The sequence below is a fragment of the Mytilus trossulus genome, chromosome 3 (genome assembly GCF_036588685.1).
Source record: "Mytilus trossulus isolate FHL-02 chromosome 3, PNRI_Mtr1.1.1.hap1, whole genome shotgun sequence".
Classification (NCBI taxonomy): domain Eukaryota; kingdom Metazoa; phylum Mollusca; class Bivalvia; order Mytilida; family Mytilidae; genus Mytilus; species Mytilus trossulus.
In genome coordinates this window covers 24420306-24432669 of record NC_086375.1, presented here as the reverse complement: position 1 = coordinate 24432669, position 12364 = coordinate 24420306, and the positions used below count along the sequence as shown (strand labels likewise).

General features: G+C 32.5%; 1 protein-coding gene across 1 annotated transcript in view; it reads left to right on the top strand.

Annotated features, from left to right (window-relative positions):
- LOC134710848 (peripherin-2-like) overlaps positions 1 to 12364 on the top strand; it is a 36640-nt gene that overhangs the window by 22877 nt on the left and 1399 nt on the right. Inside the window, exon 3 of the mRNA XM_063571254.1 lies at positions 5586 to 5745. Coding sequence (XP_063427324.1) covers positions 5586 to 5745 — 160 coding nt within the window. The remainder of the gene's footprint in view (positions 1 to 5585; positions 5746 to 12364) is intronic.

The following is a 12364-nucleotide window of genomic DNA, read 5'->3' as shown; positions in this document are numbered from 1 at the left end:
AAAAATGAGAAAGAAAAAAATAGACACAACATCGCTCCATGGAAACTGAGAAAAAAAGAAGACACAACATCGCTCCATCGAAACTTGAAAAAAAATGAAACACTATCGCTCCATGGAAACTTGAGAAAAAAGTAGACACAACATCGCTTCATGGAAATTCAAAAGAAAATAGACACATATCGCTTCATTAAAAAATGAAAGAAAAAGTAGACAAAGCATTGCTCCATGGAAATTGAAAAAAAAAGTAGACGCGGCATCGCTCCATGGGAACTTTAAAAAAAAAAAAGTAGACACATCTTTCATCTTACTCAACAAGTTGATCAGATACTCTTAATAGCAGTGCCAATAGGTTTATGTGAATTTGTTGTTTTTAATGAATATAAGGTAACAATGTCTACCTAGTAGGGTTAATGTGACCTTGACCTCATTTTTGTTGGTTTGTTGGTAGTTTTTTTTTAAGGTTTGGTCTGTTTCTAAGGTTCTCTAAGCAGTATGGTAACTTCACTGTGTATGATATGATTTAAAGTTGTCAGTTTATTTTCGATTTATGAGTTTGACTGTCCCTCTGGTATCTTTCGTTCCTCTTTTAAGGTGTTAATGTTTGGTTTGCATGCTTTATATTACCTTGATCTATTTTTTATCGATATGAATTGACAATGTTAATTGTTAAGTGTATTCGATACTAGTAGTAAAAACTTCATGTAACATAATTTCAACATAAATTCAATAAAGATGTGACTGCTCTTCAACTTTGTACTTGTTTGACTTTGTAAAAAAAAAATTATTAGCGTCATTGATGAGTCTTGAGTAGTCGAAAAGCGCGTCTGGCGTACTTAATTATAATCTTGGTACCTTTGATAACTATCATGAAACCACCATAGTATTTATTTTATCTTTCTAACGTTGCTTGCACAGATGAGTTTATAGACACAGGCTCGAGATTGAATTTCCCATTATAATAGCATACAATTTTCATGATTCTTGAATTGGATTCATTGTTATGCCACATATGTACAGCAGCTACTTTCGATCAAACAAATGTGCCTTCAACTAACCTCAGTTGAATGAGCATCGATATGTTTGACACAGCGGCATATATACCCGTAGGCAAATTCGACACAATCTTTAGAAACTTGTTGATATTCAGTGCTCATCAACTTCGCACTGTCATTTCACTTATTTTTTTAGGAACTAATTTTCGTTGATTGAGAAAAAAACATATTTTGAAGAGGTTTGATTTCGTAGTTCTACCAAATTTGGCATTCAACCCTATAGAAAATTATCACCTTTAGCCACAAAATCAAATAAAATTGGAACCCGAAAAATTATAGTGAATCCACAGTTTTAAACTACCAGCTATTTTGATTCGATGACCACTAATGAGTCTTATGTAGACGAAACACGCGTCATTTCAGCTCTATCAAATCAAAGTGCTGGTATTTTTTAACAGTTTGTAGACTCTATTTTCTTGTTCTATTACAGACGATCATAATTCTAAGAAAAAGAGTGGATTCAAATTAATGCCATTTTGGAGGATGAAAACTGTCAATTCTTTCGTTCTTTTGTAGTGGCATTAGCAGCAACGGGAATGAATTCATAAAGATGCCTTACCTTTGTCATTCATAGTTGAACGTGATAATTGGTGGAAATGAATAGAATACTGGTAATATAAAAAGAGAACGGAATATGATGCAACTGAAATATTTAATCACAGTGTGACAAAAAAGTCGCTGTGGTCATATATGCTGTAGAAAAAGAACGGATCACGTGTTTGTAACGACTGGGATTTAAATTTTGTCTTGTAACCATGTTGGAGTAACATTTTTGAAAAGGTTTTTCATCTCGTTTTGTAACCATATTGGAGTGTCATTTCGAAATTGGATTGCAATACAGATAATGAAACTTCGTAACAGCTTTTTACATCAAACTCTGGGACTAAAGATAACATACAAATCCAGAGTACACGAGTTTCCGAAGTAACGGTTACTGGATACGTATAGAGCCATATAGATATTTGTGGTGATCTACACTGAGACTTCTAGCTCCAACAGCACAGCAACAGGGATTGATTAAAATAACTTTTGATTTTGATTAATTGGGAGACGAATTCCTAGAAAGAACTTTTCGTATTCAATGAGAAGAGTATTGGATTCGAGAACTGGGAACTGCAAACACTACGGTTGTAAATGCAATACGGATAGATCCATATGTATATTTGTAGTGATTAACACTAGCGCTACAAGCTTCAACAATGCAGTAACAGCACAGTGATTGATAACATAACTTAAGATCCTGATTTTAGGAGAGACGAGTTCCTAGAATAAATCTAACCATGTACCATGCAAGTACTTTCCGTAGTAAAAGAAAAGACTACTGAATACGAGAACTGGGAACTGCAAATCATACGGTTGTAAAGGTAAAATTGCTGACGTAGAATTATAGGTTACTGCAAACCCTATGGCTGTAAAGACAACAATAATACGTCGAGACGGATGAACAGATTTGAACTATCTTGAAAGTTAATATTATTAAAGGCAAGAACAGGAAGCAATGAAGAATACAGTTCACCATTTCCAAAATTCTTAAGATTAATCATAATATCGGGTTAATTTCATCTATTCTGTACTTGGATTTATTCTCTTTCTATTCCTTTTTAACTTATCTATATAAGGCCATTAAGGGGGATAACTCTTACAGTAAAACCTTGTTATTTATGGAGGAATGTCGATAACAGAATTCTTTTTTTGATACTTTAAGCAAGAAATACAATATAGGTGACACCATTTTCTTTTTTTTTCTAAATGCATATACATTTATTTCAAAATTCTTTCTATTGACTAAAAAGTATTCTTACATGAATAATCTACAATTTTACGAAACTTAATTGGTGCTTGAAAAATAGTAAGAAATTGAAAACACTACGTTTTATAATTTCTCGCGTCCGAACCGCTTTTCTGGATATACCTTCATCAGTAACGCTCAAAGCCAAACATTTGAAATCCGAAGATGTATAAGTACCGAAACCGTTGAAGAGCTTTATTTCAAAAATACCGAAAACAATAAACCAAGTTCATCTAAAGCCAACTTTGCCTGAGGGAGTTGAAACCTTAGTTTCTTAATAATTTCAAAATTCATAAACGGACAATTTTAGTAAAATTTGTTAAATCAGGTCAGTACCGAAACACCGACTACTGAGCTGATGATACCCTCGGGAATTGATAGTCCACCAGCAGAGGTAAAGACCCAGTGATGTAAAAAATTGAAACAACACGTTTTATAATTTCTTGCGTCCGACGCGCTTTTATGGATATACTTTCATCAGGAACGCTCAAAGCTAAACATTTGAAATCCGAAGATGTATAAGCACCGAAACTGTTGAAGGGCTTAATGTCAAAAATATCCCCCAAAAATGGCCAAATTCATATAAAGCCAACATTGCCTGAGGGATTTGAAACCCTAGTTTCTTAATAATTTCAAATTTATAAGGTGATTCATAACTTCGGGGAAAAAAATTAGTCTAATCTTTATTTTGGCAAAGTATATGAACATTCTATCTTAAGAACTACCCTAACAAAGAATGATTTTATATTTAGGAGAGACTTAATTTGTCATCCTACTTGTTTAGTCGTATTATTTATTTATCTTTCCCTAAGTTATTCAACACTATAAGACTAGTACTATTGTTTTTATGTATATCCTGGTTTCTATGATGAGATATAAAAACGGATAATCATTACCGACGCAAAACATTTATTTTTAAACTGTTCAATACTTTCATTTATTATAAACCTTATGTTACATAATCTTTTATTAAAATTAATTTGAAAAACTCGAACAATTGTTTTGCTTGTATATTGAATAATTTAGGGTTTATTAATTAAATACCATCTCCCACCCTATGTGTATGTTTTAATTTGAGCAATTTCCATGATCTCTAATTATAACTATGGGATTCAAAAGGGGGAATCGAATCGTTTATAAAAACCTTGTTGTAATATATATATGACTTGAATCTTTGGAGGTTTTTTATGATAGTCTGAGGCCAATGCTTATTTTAGTAGATTTTTGTTATTTGATTGTTGTGTACCTGTAAACACATAGGTAAATAGATATCAAAAGTACCTGTAGCCCTTTTCACAAAAAATCTGAAGTGTGAAATTTATCTTAAGTCTAAAATATTCCTTAACAATTTAACTAAATATTTTTATCGTAAGATTAATTTACAATTTTTTTGTGAAAAAGGGCTACTTTCTTTTAATTAAATGTGCCTTACGTCTACATAAAAGTAATCTGTGACGCTCAGTTCAAAATAGTTATAAAGCCAAACAAGTAGGAAGTTGAAGAGCATTGAGGACCCAAAGTTCCAAAAAGTTGTTCCAAATACGACTAAGTCATGTTTTTCTCTGGCTGTTTATGACGTCTTTACACTAAATCCATTGTATGTTGGATGTGTACGGATTGATTGCTTAGTCTTAGAGGCATGTTTTTTTTTTTAGTTGTTAATGGCTTTGAACTAGCTGTCAGATAACTGCGAGTACTCTCAGATCTGTTCATTGTGTCTTTTTGTGTCGGGATGTATAAGTACCTGGCCACGTCCACTTTTATTTTTGTCTATCTGATGAGTTAAGCCTTTTTCTACTGATTTTTATAGTTCGTTCTTATATTGTACTGTTATACCACTGTCCAAGGTTATGGGAGGGTTGGGATCCCGCTAACATGTTTAACCCCGCCACATTATTTATGTATGTGCCTGTCCCAAGTCAGGAGCCTGTAATTCAGTGGTTGTCGTTTGGTTATGTGTTACATATTTGTTTTTCGTTCATTTTTTTTACATAAATAAGGCCGTTAGTTTTCTCGTTTGAATTGTTTTACATTGTCTTATCGGGGCTTTTTATAGCTGACTATATGCGGCTTTGCTCATTGTTGAAGGCCGTACGATGACCTATAATTGTTAATGTTTGTGTCATTTTGGGCTTTTGTGGATAGTTTTCTCATTGGCAATCATACCACATCTTCTTTTTTATAAGGTTATATATCCTGGAATTTTAAAATTTAAAAAAAAAAAATCATATTTGAGAAAACGGGAAATTTATGAAAATGTCCATATAACATGTAATTGATATTCATGTCAACACCGAAGTGTAGACTACTGGGCTGGTTATACCCTCGGGGATTCATGATAAAAAAAAACTCCACTGCTTGTAGTTTACATTTACTGATCTTAAGAACATAAAAAAGCGTGTGGGGCTTGAATATATATGTATTTCATATTACATGCAGTACACAACATATTAAAACACTTGAAGCATGCTGTCGATTCAATTACTTTCGTGGGAACCAATTTGCGTGATATAAGAAGAAAAAGCATTTAATTGAAGTTTTTCAACATAGTTATACCCTCCAAATCCACTGAAAGTTGCCACCCAACAAATTTGATAAATCTACAGTCAATGAAAATGTTTTGTAATGAATGTGCTATTCAATTTACGATCATTTTAGATTATTTTGATGGTTTTATTAAGATTGTGAAAAAACTAAGAAAGGACCCGTATACTATTTTACAATACATTAACTATATATTTCAGATTATAATGATGGTTTTGTTAAGACTCATGCAGACATCTATCGGTAATGCTTGTGAGCAGGAGGATCCAGTGGGTATAGGCATTGCTTACATTATACCAGAGTGTCCATGTGCAATGTGTAAGACAGGAGATCCAATGAAATATGTCAAGCACGTTAAAAGTATGTTAAATAGTTAGACGGGGTAAAGTATTGGTCAAAATTTTGTTGTCCTTTCTAGCGATTTTTATTTCTGGCTAAAATTTTTGTCTGGAATTACCTAATTAAGGTTTAGTTAGTTCTGATATGCGAGCCTTCCGCACTGAACTTGATATCATCGGTTTATAGTAGGGATGTCAACGAGTACTCGAGTATCGCTCGGTATTATCGACTATCGATTATCAAAATGATACTCGACTGGTTGGTTTGCTGTAATAATTCTGTTGCTTTATCAAGTTTATACAAAAAACTATGTTTTTTGGGAACGCCTCCCGGGAAATAAAATATAAAGCAAAATTGATAAAATTAAAAATCGATTCAAATATTTGCGATTAACTATTATTTAAAATTTTCCAAACAGAAGTACATATAGGATATATGAACAAGTGCGTTTTTCCAAGGCTTACACTTTTAGCTACGATTACGTATCTCCAAACTCTGTACCACCAGAGCGAATATTTATATCATCAGACCTGTTATTTACCTCAGAAATCGCTACACGCTAAAAAAACGAAATTCGTTGCTCCCTTGTATCTGCCCAGGAAATGATTAATTGCATTAGAAAGTTCTACTAATTACCCCTTTGTTGGTCATTAAATGATTTTGTTGGTTGAGTTATAATTTTGCTATTAATAAATTAGTTGATTAGATTATGACCACTTTACATAATTAGTTCATGTAGTAAATGGTGAATTAATTATATAAAATTTCTTGTACAATTATCTAGTCATAGGTAATAATGTTAAGGGTTTGACGATCTTAAGACAACGACCCACAATCCATAAAATGAATATAATGTAGTGTTTTCATTTTGGTAATGTTTTGCCGAGCGAGTACTCGAGTATCGCTCGGTAAATCCAACGAGTAAACGATTAGTAAATTTTCACAGAGTTGACATCCCTATTTTATAGACAACGATTTTTCAAGGGCAAACAGAAGCAACCAGTTTGAATATATAAAAGAGAGATAAAGTATGACAAATAATAAAGAAAAAAAGCGACATCATGTTAATAGCGTCATATACAGATCTGCTTAAGGTCTGCAATCTTCACATTCAAACCAAGCATAAATAAAAATCCCAAATCATGTTGGATTAGTAAATTTTAAATTCGAAAAACTGCTAAATAAATAGGTTTGTAAATATCATTACAACACGCGGAAAGGTAATAAAGCCTCCCAAACAAAGCTTTCTTCTTGCACCAAACACTACAAGACGTGGAAAGGTAACTAAGTCCCCAAGACGAGGTTATTCTTCATGTCCGTAGTACTCATATACCATAGATCGTTACTTTGCAGAACAAATTCACCCGTAGTTATTTGTTTATCATCAAGTTTAAATTTTAAAATGAAGAGGGTGACGGTTTATTTAGAATAGTATCAAAGGTACCAGGATTATGATTTAATACACCAGACGCGCGTTTCGTCTACATAAGACTCATCAATGACGCTCAGATCAAAATTTAGAATAGTATCAAAGGTAGCAGGATTATAATTTAAAACGCCAGACGCGCGTTTCGTCTACGTAAGACTCATCCGTGACGCTCAGATAGAAATGTTTAAAAATCATTATAACTCGTCTAAACAGGTTTGAGGAACAGTCCTATGAGGATGAACTGTTCACCTCTTTTTGTCGACCTCTCATTATTTTTAGATATATCGCAGTTCCTTCAAACACTTATATCAAAAACAAAAAGATAAAAGAAGCCAGATCATTTTATTTTACATTAGGACGATTGATGATTGTTTCCATTTACCAATCCGATTCTTTTCTGATTGGATTCAATTAATATTTCCCCAACTTTTTCGGTATTCAACAGCTTTCAGCTGCTTCCCAAACTTTATAAAACGTCACAGGTGTCTGAGAAGTAATGTCTCGTCCTTTTTTAAACAAAAATTCATTGAAAGATAGAAAGACCTTATTGGTAAATATTCCGTATCATCTTCATGAACAATGCATAGTGGTCTTGAAGTATAGTTTCTATGTATTGACATTGTTTAACATCATAATTACGGTTATGGTGTTCTTTGTAAATGATTAAATTTGTCGTTTCATTTTTTGCTTATGTGCTTTGTCCACATGTGTTTTTGTTTTTTCTTTGATCGCATATTTGTTTTATAGTAATTAAGATTATATAACACTGCTAAATGATGTACCCATATTTTTGACCTGTTTGTTTTGTTCACACATTGTTTTCAATAGAATTGAATTCAATGCGACTCTCATTCAAGCGAGATGTTTAGCTAGCTATAATACCAGTTTAAATCCACATCAGGAAATGCCTGTAACCAGCCAGGAATATGACCTTTGTTTTCAATTCGTCTGATGTCTATGATATTTTGATTTGACTTTTCGATAAGGGACCTCCAACTGAATTCAACTTGCAGTTCGGATTTTTGTTATGTTACATTTAGTGAGACACATAGGGACTTAATTAGTGAAAATTGAACCATATGAACAAAGGGTCAAGGTCAATACGTTGTGTAACTTGGACTCTGATCTTGCATATCAAAACCACTAATTTTAGTTCTATGTCAAAATACGTCATCTCCTCCTTTCATTTGAACATGTTCAATTATCATGCTGTTTGCTGAGATATTGACTTTGAATATTCATGAGTAGAAATTCCGAGTATAGAAAATTAAATGAAATTTGACAACAAACAACACACAACTAATACATAAAAAGCAGAAAAAAGCGATATTTGATTAAAACAGGGTTTGATATTGGCTATTTTACCTGCATCGAGAACAAATGGTTAGTAATTTTCCTAAACAATTCACCCGTAATATGTCATGACTGGACACGTACGTACCTCACTGGTATTAAAGAGATAATAGTAACTGCAATTACGATTATCCCAATATGGCGACGGCAGATATAGGCAAATTCTTTACAGATATTTTACTTAAATGTAGCATGTTTTTGTCACTAGTTACTCAGCTGCAAGATTTTTCTATACAATTACATCATATTTGAATCGTAACGGTGCACTGGAATTGACTAAGCGCTTTGAAAATTGCCGTTGAAAAATTCGGGATGATAATCGTAACTCGGAAACAAAGATAATCGTAATTATGGTATTAAAAATGCGAACATAATCGTAACTGGATAGTTTTTTATTGATATTGACACTAAAAATGTATATCTGATAGCACATGATGAAATTATGGTGATGAATTAATCACGTTTCAACATCTTATGACATATCTTTTTGTGCATATATTATTAATGGTTCTAATGAAAACAGCTACATACTATTATATCATAAAATTGGAAGAGTGAACAAGCTTTAAGAAATTTGGATATGGGAAAAACACGAACTATGTTAAAATACAGAAAACTCCCAAGAACTAGGAATGTCACAAAATATGGGAATGAGCGATGAGGCAATTTTATAGAAAGTTATGATATCTGGCAATACTTGTGAGGGGAAACATATGTGTCACCCTACATCAGATTTGTGATTTATAAAATTGAGAATGGAAATTGGGAATGTATCACAGAGACAACAACCCGACCATACAAAAAACAACAACAGAAGGTCACCAATAGGTCCTTAATGTCGCGAGAAATTCCCGCACCCGGAGGCGTCCTTCAGCTGTCCCTAAGACTGTTAAAGAACATTGATTTATCCTGAATAAAAACATAGTAAATATAATACTGATTGTTTTAAATCATTTAATGCAGGTGGCTATGTGTGCTATTTCTTCCACCGGGAAGCGACTGCTGGTTCAATTCTAGTCCATACCCGTTATGGCATAATGAAGTAGAAAAGACGTTTAATATTCGCCAGAGACAGTTTGACGAGAAAATAAGAACAACAGTTTTGCACTTTTGGGATATGGGATATTGCTACCCCCTCCATTTTCTCCCAAAAAAAACCCACCTTAAACGCGCACATAACATTGAAACTTTGAAAACAATTAGAATATCTACACAATACCTGACCCGACAGCTGCTTCATTGTCAATATATTGAACAGGTACTTATTACATAGATATAGGAAGATGCGGTGTGAGTACTAATGAGACAACTCTCCATCTTAATAACAATTTCAAAAAAGTAAACCATTATAGGTTAATGTACGATCTTCAACATGTATACATTAAAAGGTAATACATAATATGTTGTTGTCCGTTATAAGGGCATTTTTCAATAAAAGTGTGAATTTCAGACCTAAAAAAATTAAAAATCAACTTGTCAAATTTTTTATTTCTAGAGTTATTTTGAAAACCTCTATTGTAGACCTGTTTGTAAATAAAAAAAAAAGTGCAATCTTAAATACTCTTTAAAATGATATCATTTTCATAATGTATGTACTGTTTCGCAGGGGACATTTGTCAACTACGAAAGGCTGCTTTTCAACGCACATCTTATTGCATTTTAATGTCTCCTATAGACATTCTAGTTTGTTTTAGTTTATAAACTAGAAAGATCTCATTTTTTTCTGAATGTGAAAACCATTTTTTATCGATAAATATTAGATAGTACTTCACATATAAACGTACAACTTATGTTACGTAGTGGACATTTTCATGAGTGTCAAATTGACAAAACCGTTTGGTTCGTAGTGGACAAAAAGTTTCGTAGTTGACATCAACCCTATACTAATGGTGATCACATACTAAAAATTACATGAAACTAACCCTTGCTATTTGTTTTGCACGAATAGAATTGAAAAACATAAAAATCTCCTATACTTATTTCGTAGGTGACCGTTTTGTAGTGGACATATTTACATGGTTTTTTCCCCACAATCTCCATATTGCAATAGTAACAAAAATGATTATATACAACTTATGTTAACATTTTTTAAGCAAAGAAACATAACATTTTTAGAGGGACTAATAAGCTATGGATTCCTGGCATTTCCCTAGACGCCCTATTCAACATTCATGCTCAATGTTTGCAAGCGATATAAACATAACTGACTGCACAAAAAAATTACTTGTAAAGATCAAAAACATTTTTTTTAAAGTGGCTGGGACAAGAAATCACGGTTTTGTAAAAAAAAAACCACCAATAGAACACATTAAAACACGTATTAAGCTGTACACTGATTTTGTTTCATAATTTTAGCACCAGATACTGAAGGAGATTTGAACCGTTTCGAAGTGGACATTAACAAAAATACGGTTTCACTCTGGTCTATTTGATGTGCTCTTTTTTGTCAACAATTAAAGTGCCGTTATTAAAACATCATTTCTTTTGTAAGACTCTTAAGTTTATATCTCTTGCAAACATTGAGCATGACTGTTGAATAGGGTGTCTAGGGAAATGCAAGGAATCCATAGCTTATTAGTCCCTCTAAAAATATTATGTTTATTTGCTTAAAAAATGTTAAATCTAATTCCATGTACTGACTGCATAAAAAATTACTTGTAAAGATCAAAAAACATTTTTTTATAGTGGCTGGGACAAGAAATGGTTTTGGTAAAAACGCAAATAAATTGAGAGATATATAAGTAAATTTGTGTTAAATATTAACCTGTAAGTTTCTTCATTTTTTTTAATTTTCCGTTAATGTCATCAATTAACTGTACATTTGCATTTTAATAGACACAATACCATTGAAATGCTGAACAACACATTTAATTTTTCAGTTACTATTATCCGATAAAGAAATAACGATTATCAAACAAGAAAAATTCCATAGAGTTACGATTATCATCCCGATTTTTTCAACGGCAATTTTCAAAGCGCTTAGACAATTCCAGTGCACCGTTACGATTCAAATATGATGTAATGGTATAGAAAAACCTTGCAGCTGAGTAGCTAGTGACAAAAACATGTTACATTTAAGTAAATTGACTGTAAAGATTTTACCTATATCTGCCGTCGCCATATTGGGATAATCGTAATTGCAGTTACGATTATCTCTTTAGTACCAGTGTAACTGGCAATGAACTAACCCTACCATCGAGTTACTGACTTAAAAACAAATACAAATCCATTCTGTAGAAAATAAACTAATCATAGATACAAGGATATCGTCGTGTCAAATGTTTTCGTATGTCATATGTTTTCGTATCAACCACATTTCGTCGGTTTCGACTGCATACGCGTACATTGTGGCGTGTTTTTCGGCTTCCATATTTAGAACAACAACAACACTACAACTTGACATATTTTAAACATATTCAACGTCGCTTTTTTAAGATGTTAGAACAAATTGAATAAAACTGACCTATTTAACCATTTTTAATTAATGTTAAAAATATGCATCACTAGAATAGTTGTGGAAAAAAATTCTGAAGGGTTAAAATAAAGTCCAGATATGTTTTTTGCAAGTCAGACACCGGATCTTCAAGACATGTGACTGTCATGTGTTTTTTTGCCGTTTTGATTACAAACCAGCGAGTTAAAATTAGCAGGTTCTTATATAAAATGGTTGTTCAAAATCTTATTCAATATTTCACTGACAATTTTTTTTATACATCCTTGATACATGAAGATTAAAACAGTCTTAACTTTTAATATTTAATCCTAAATTTTGAAAAACTGCACTTTATTTTAGAAAAAATAATGCATTTTGTACAAACCAGGTGCCAATCTGAATTAAATCAAAATCTAAAAATTTCA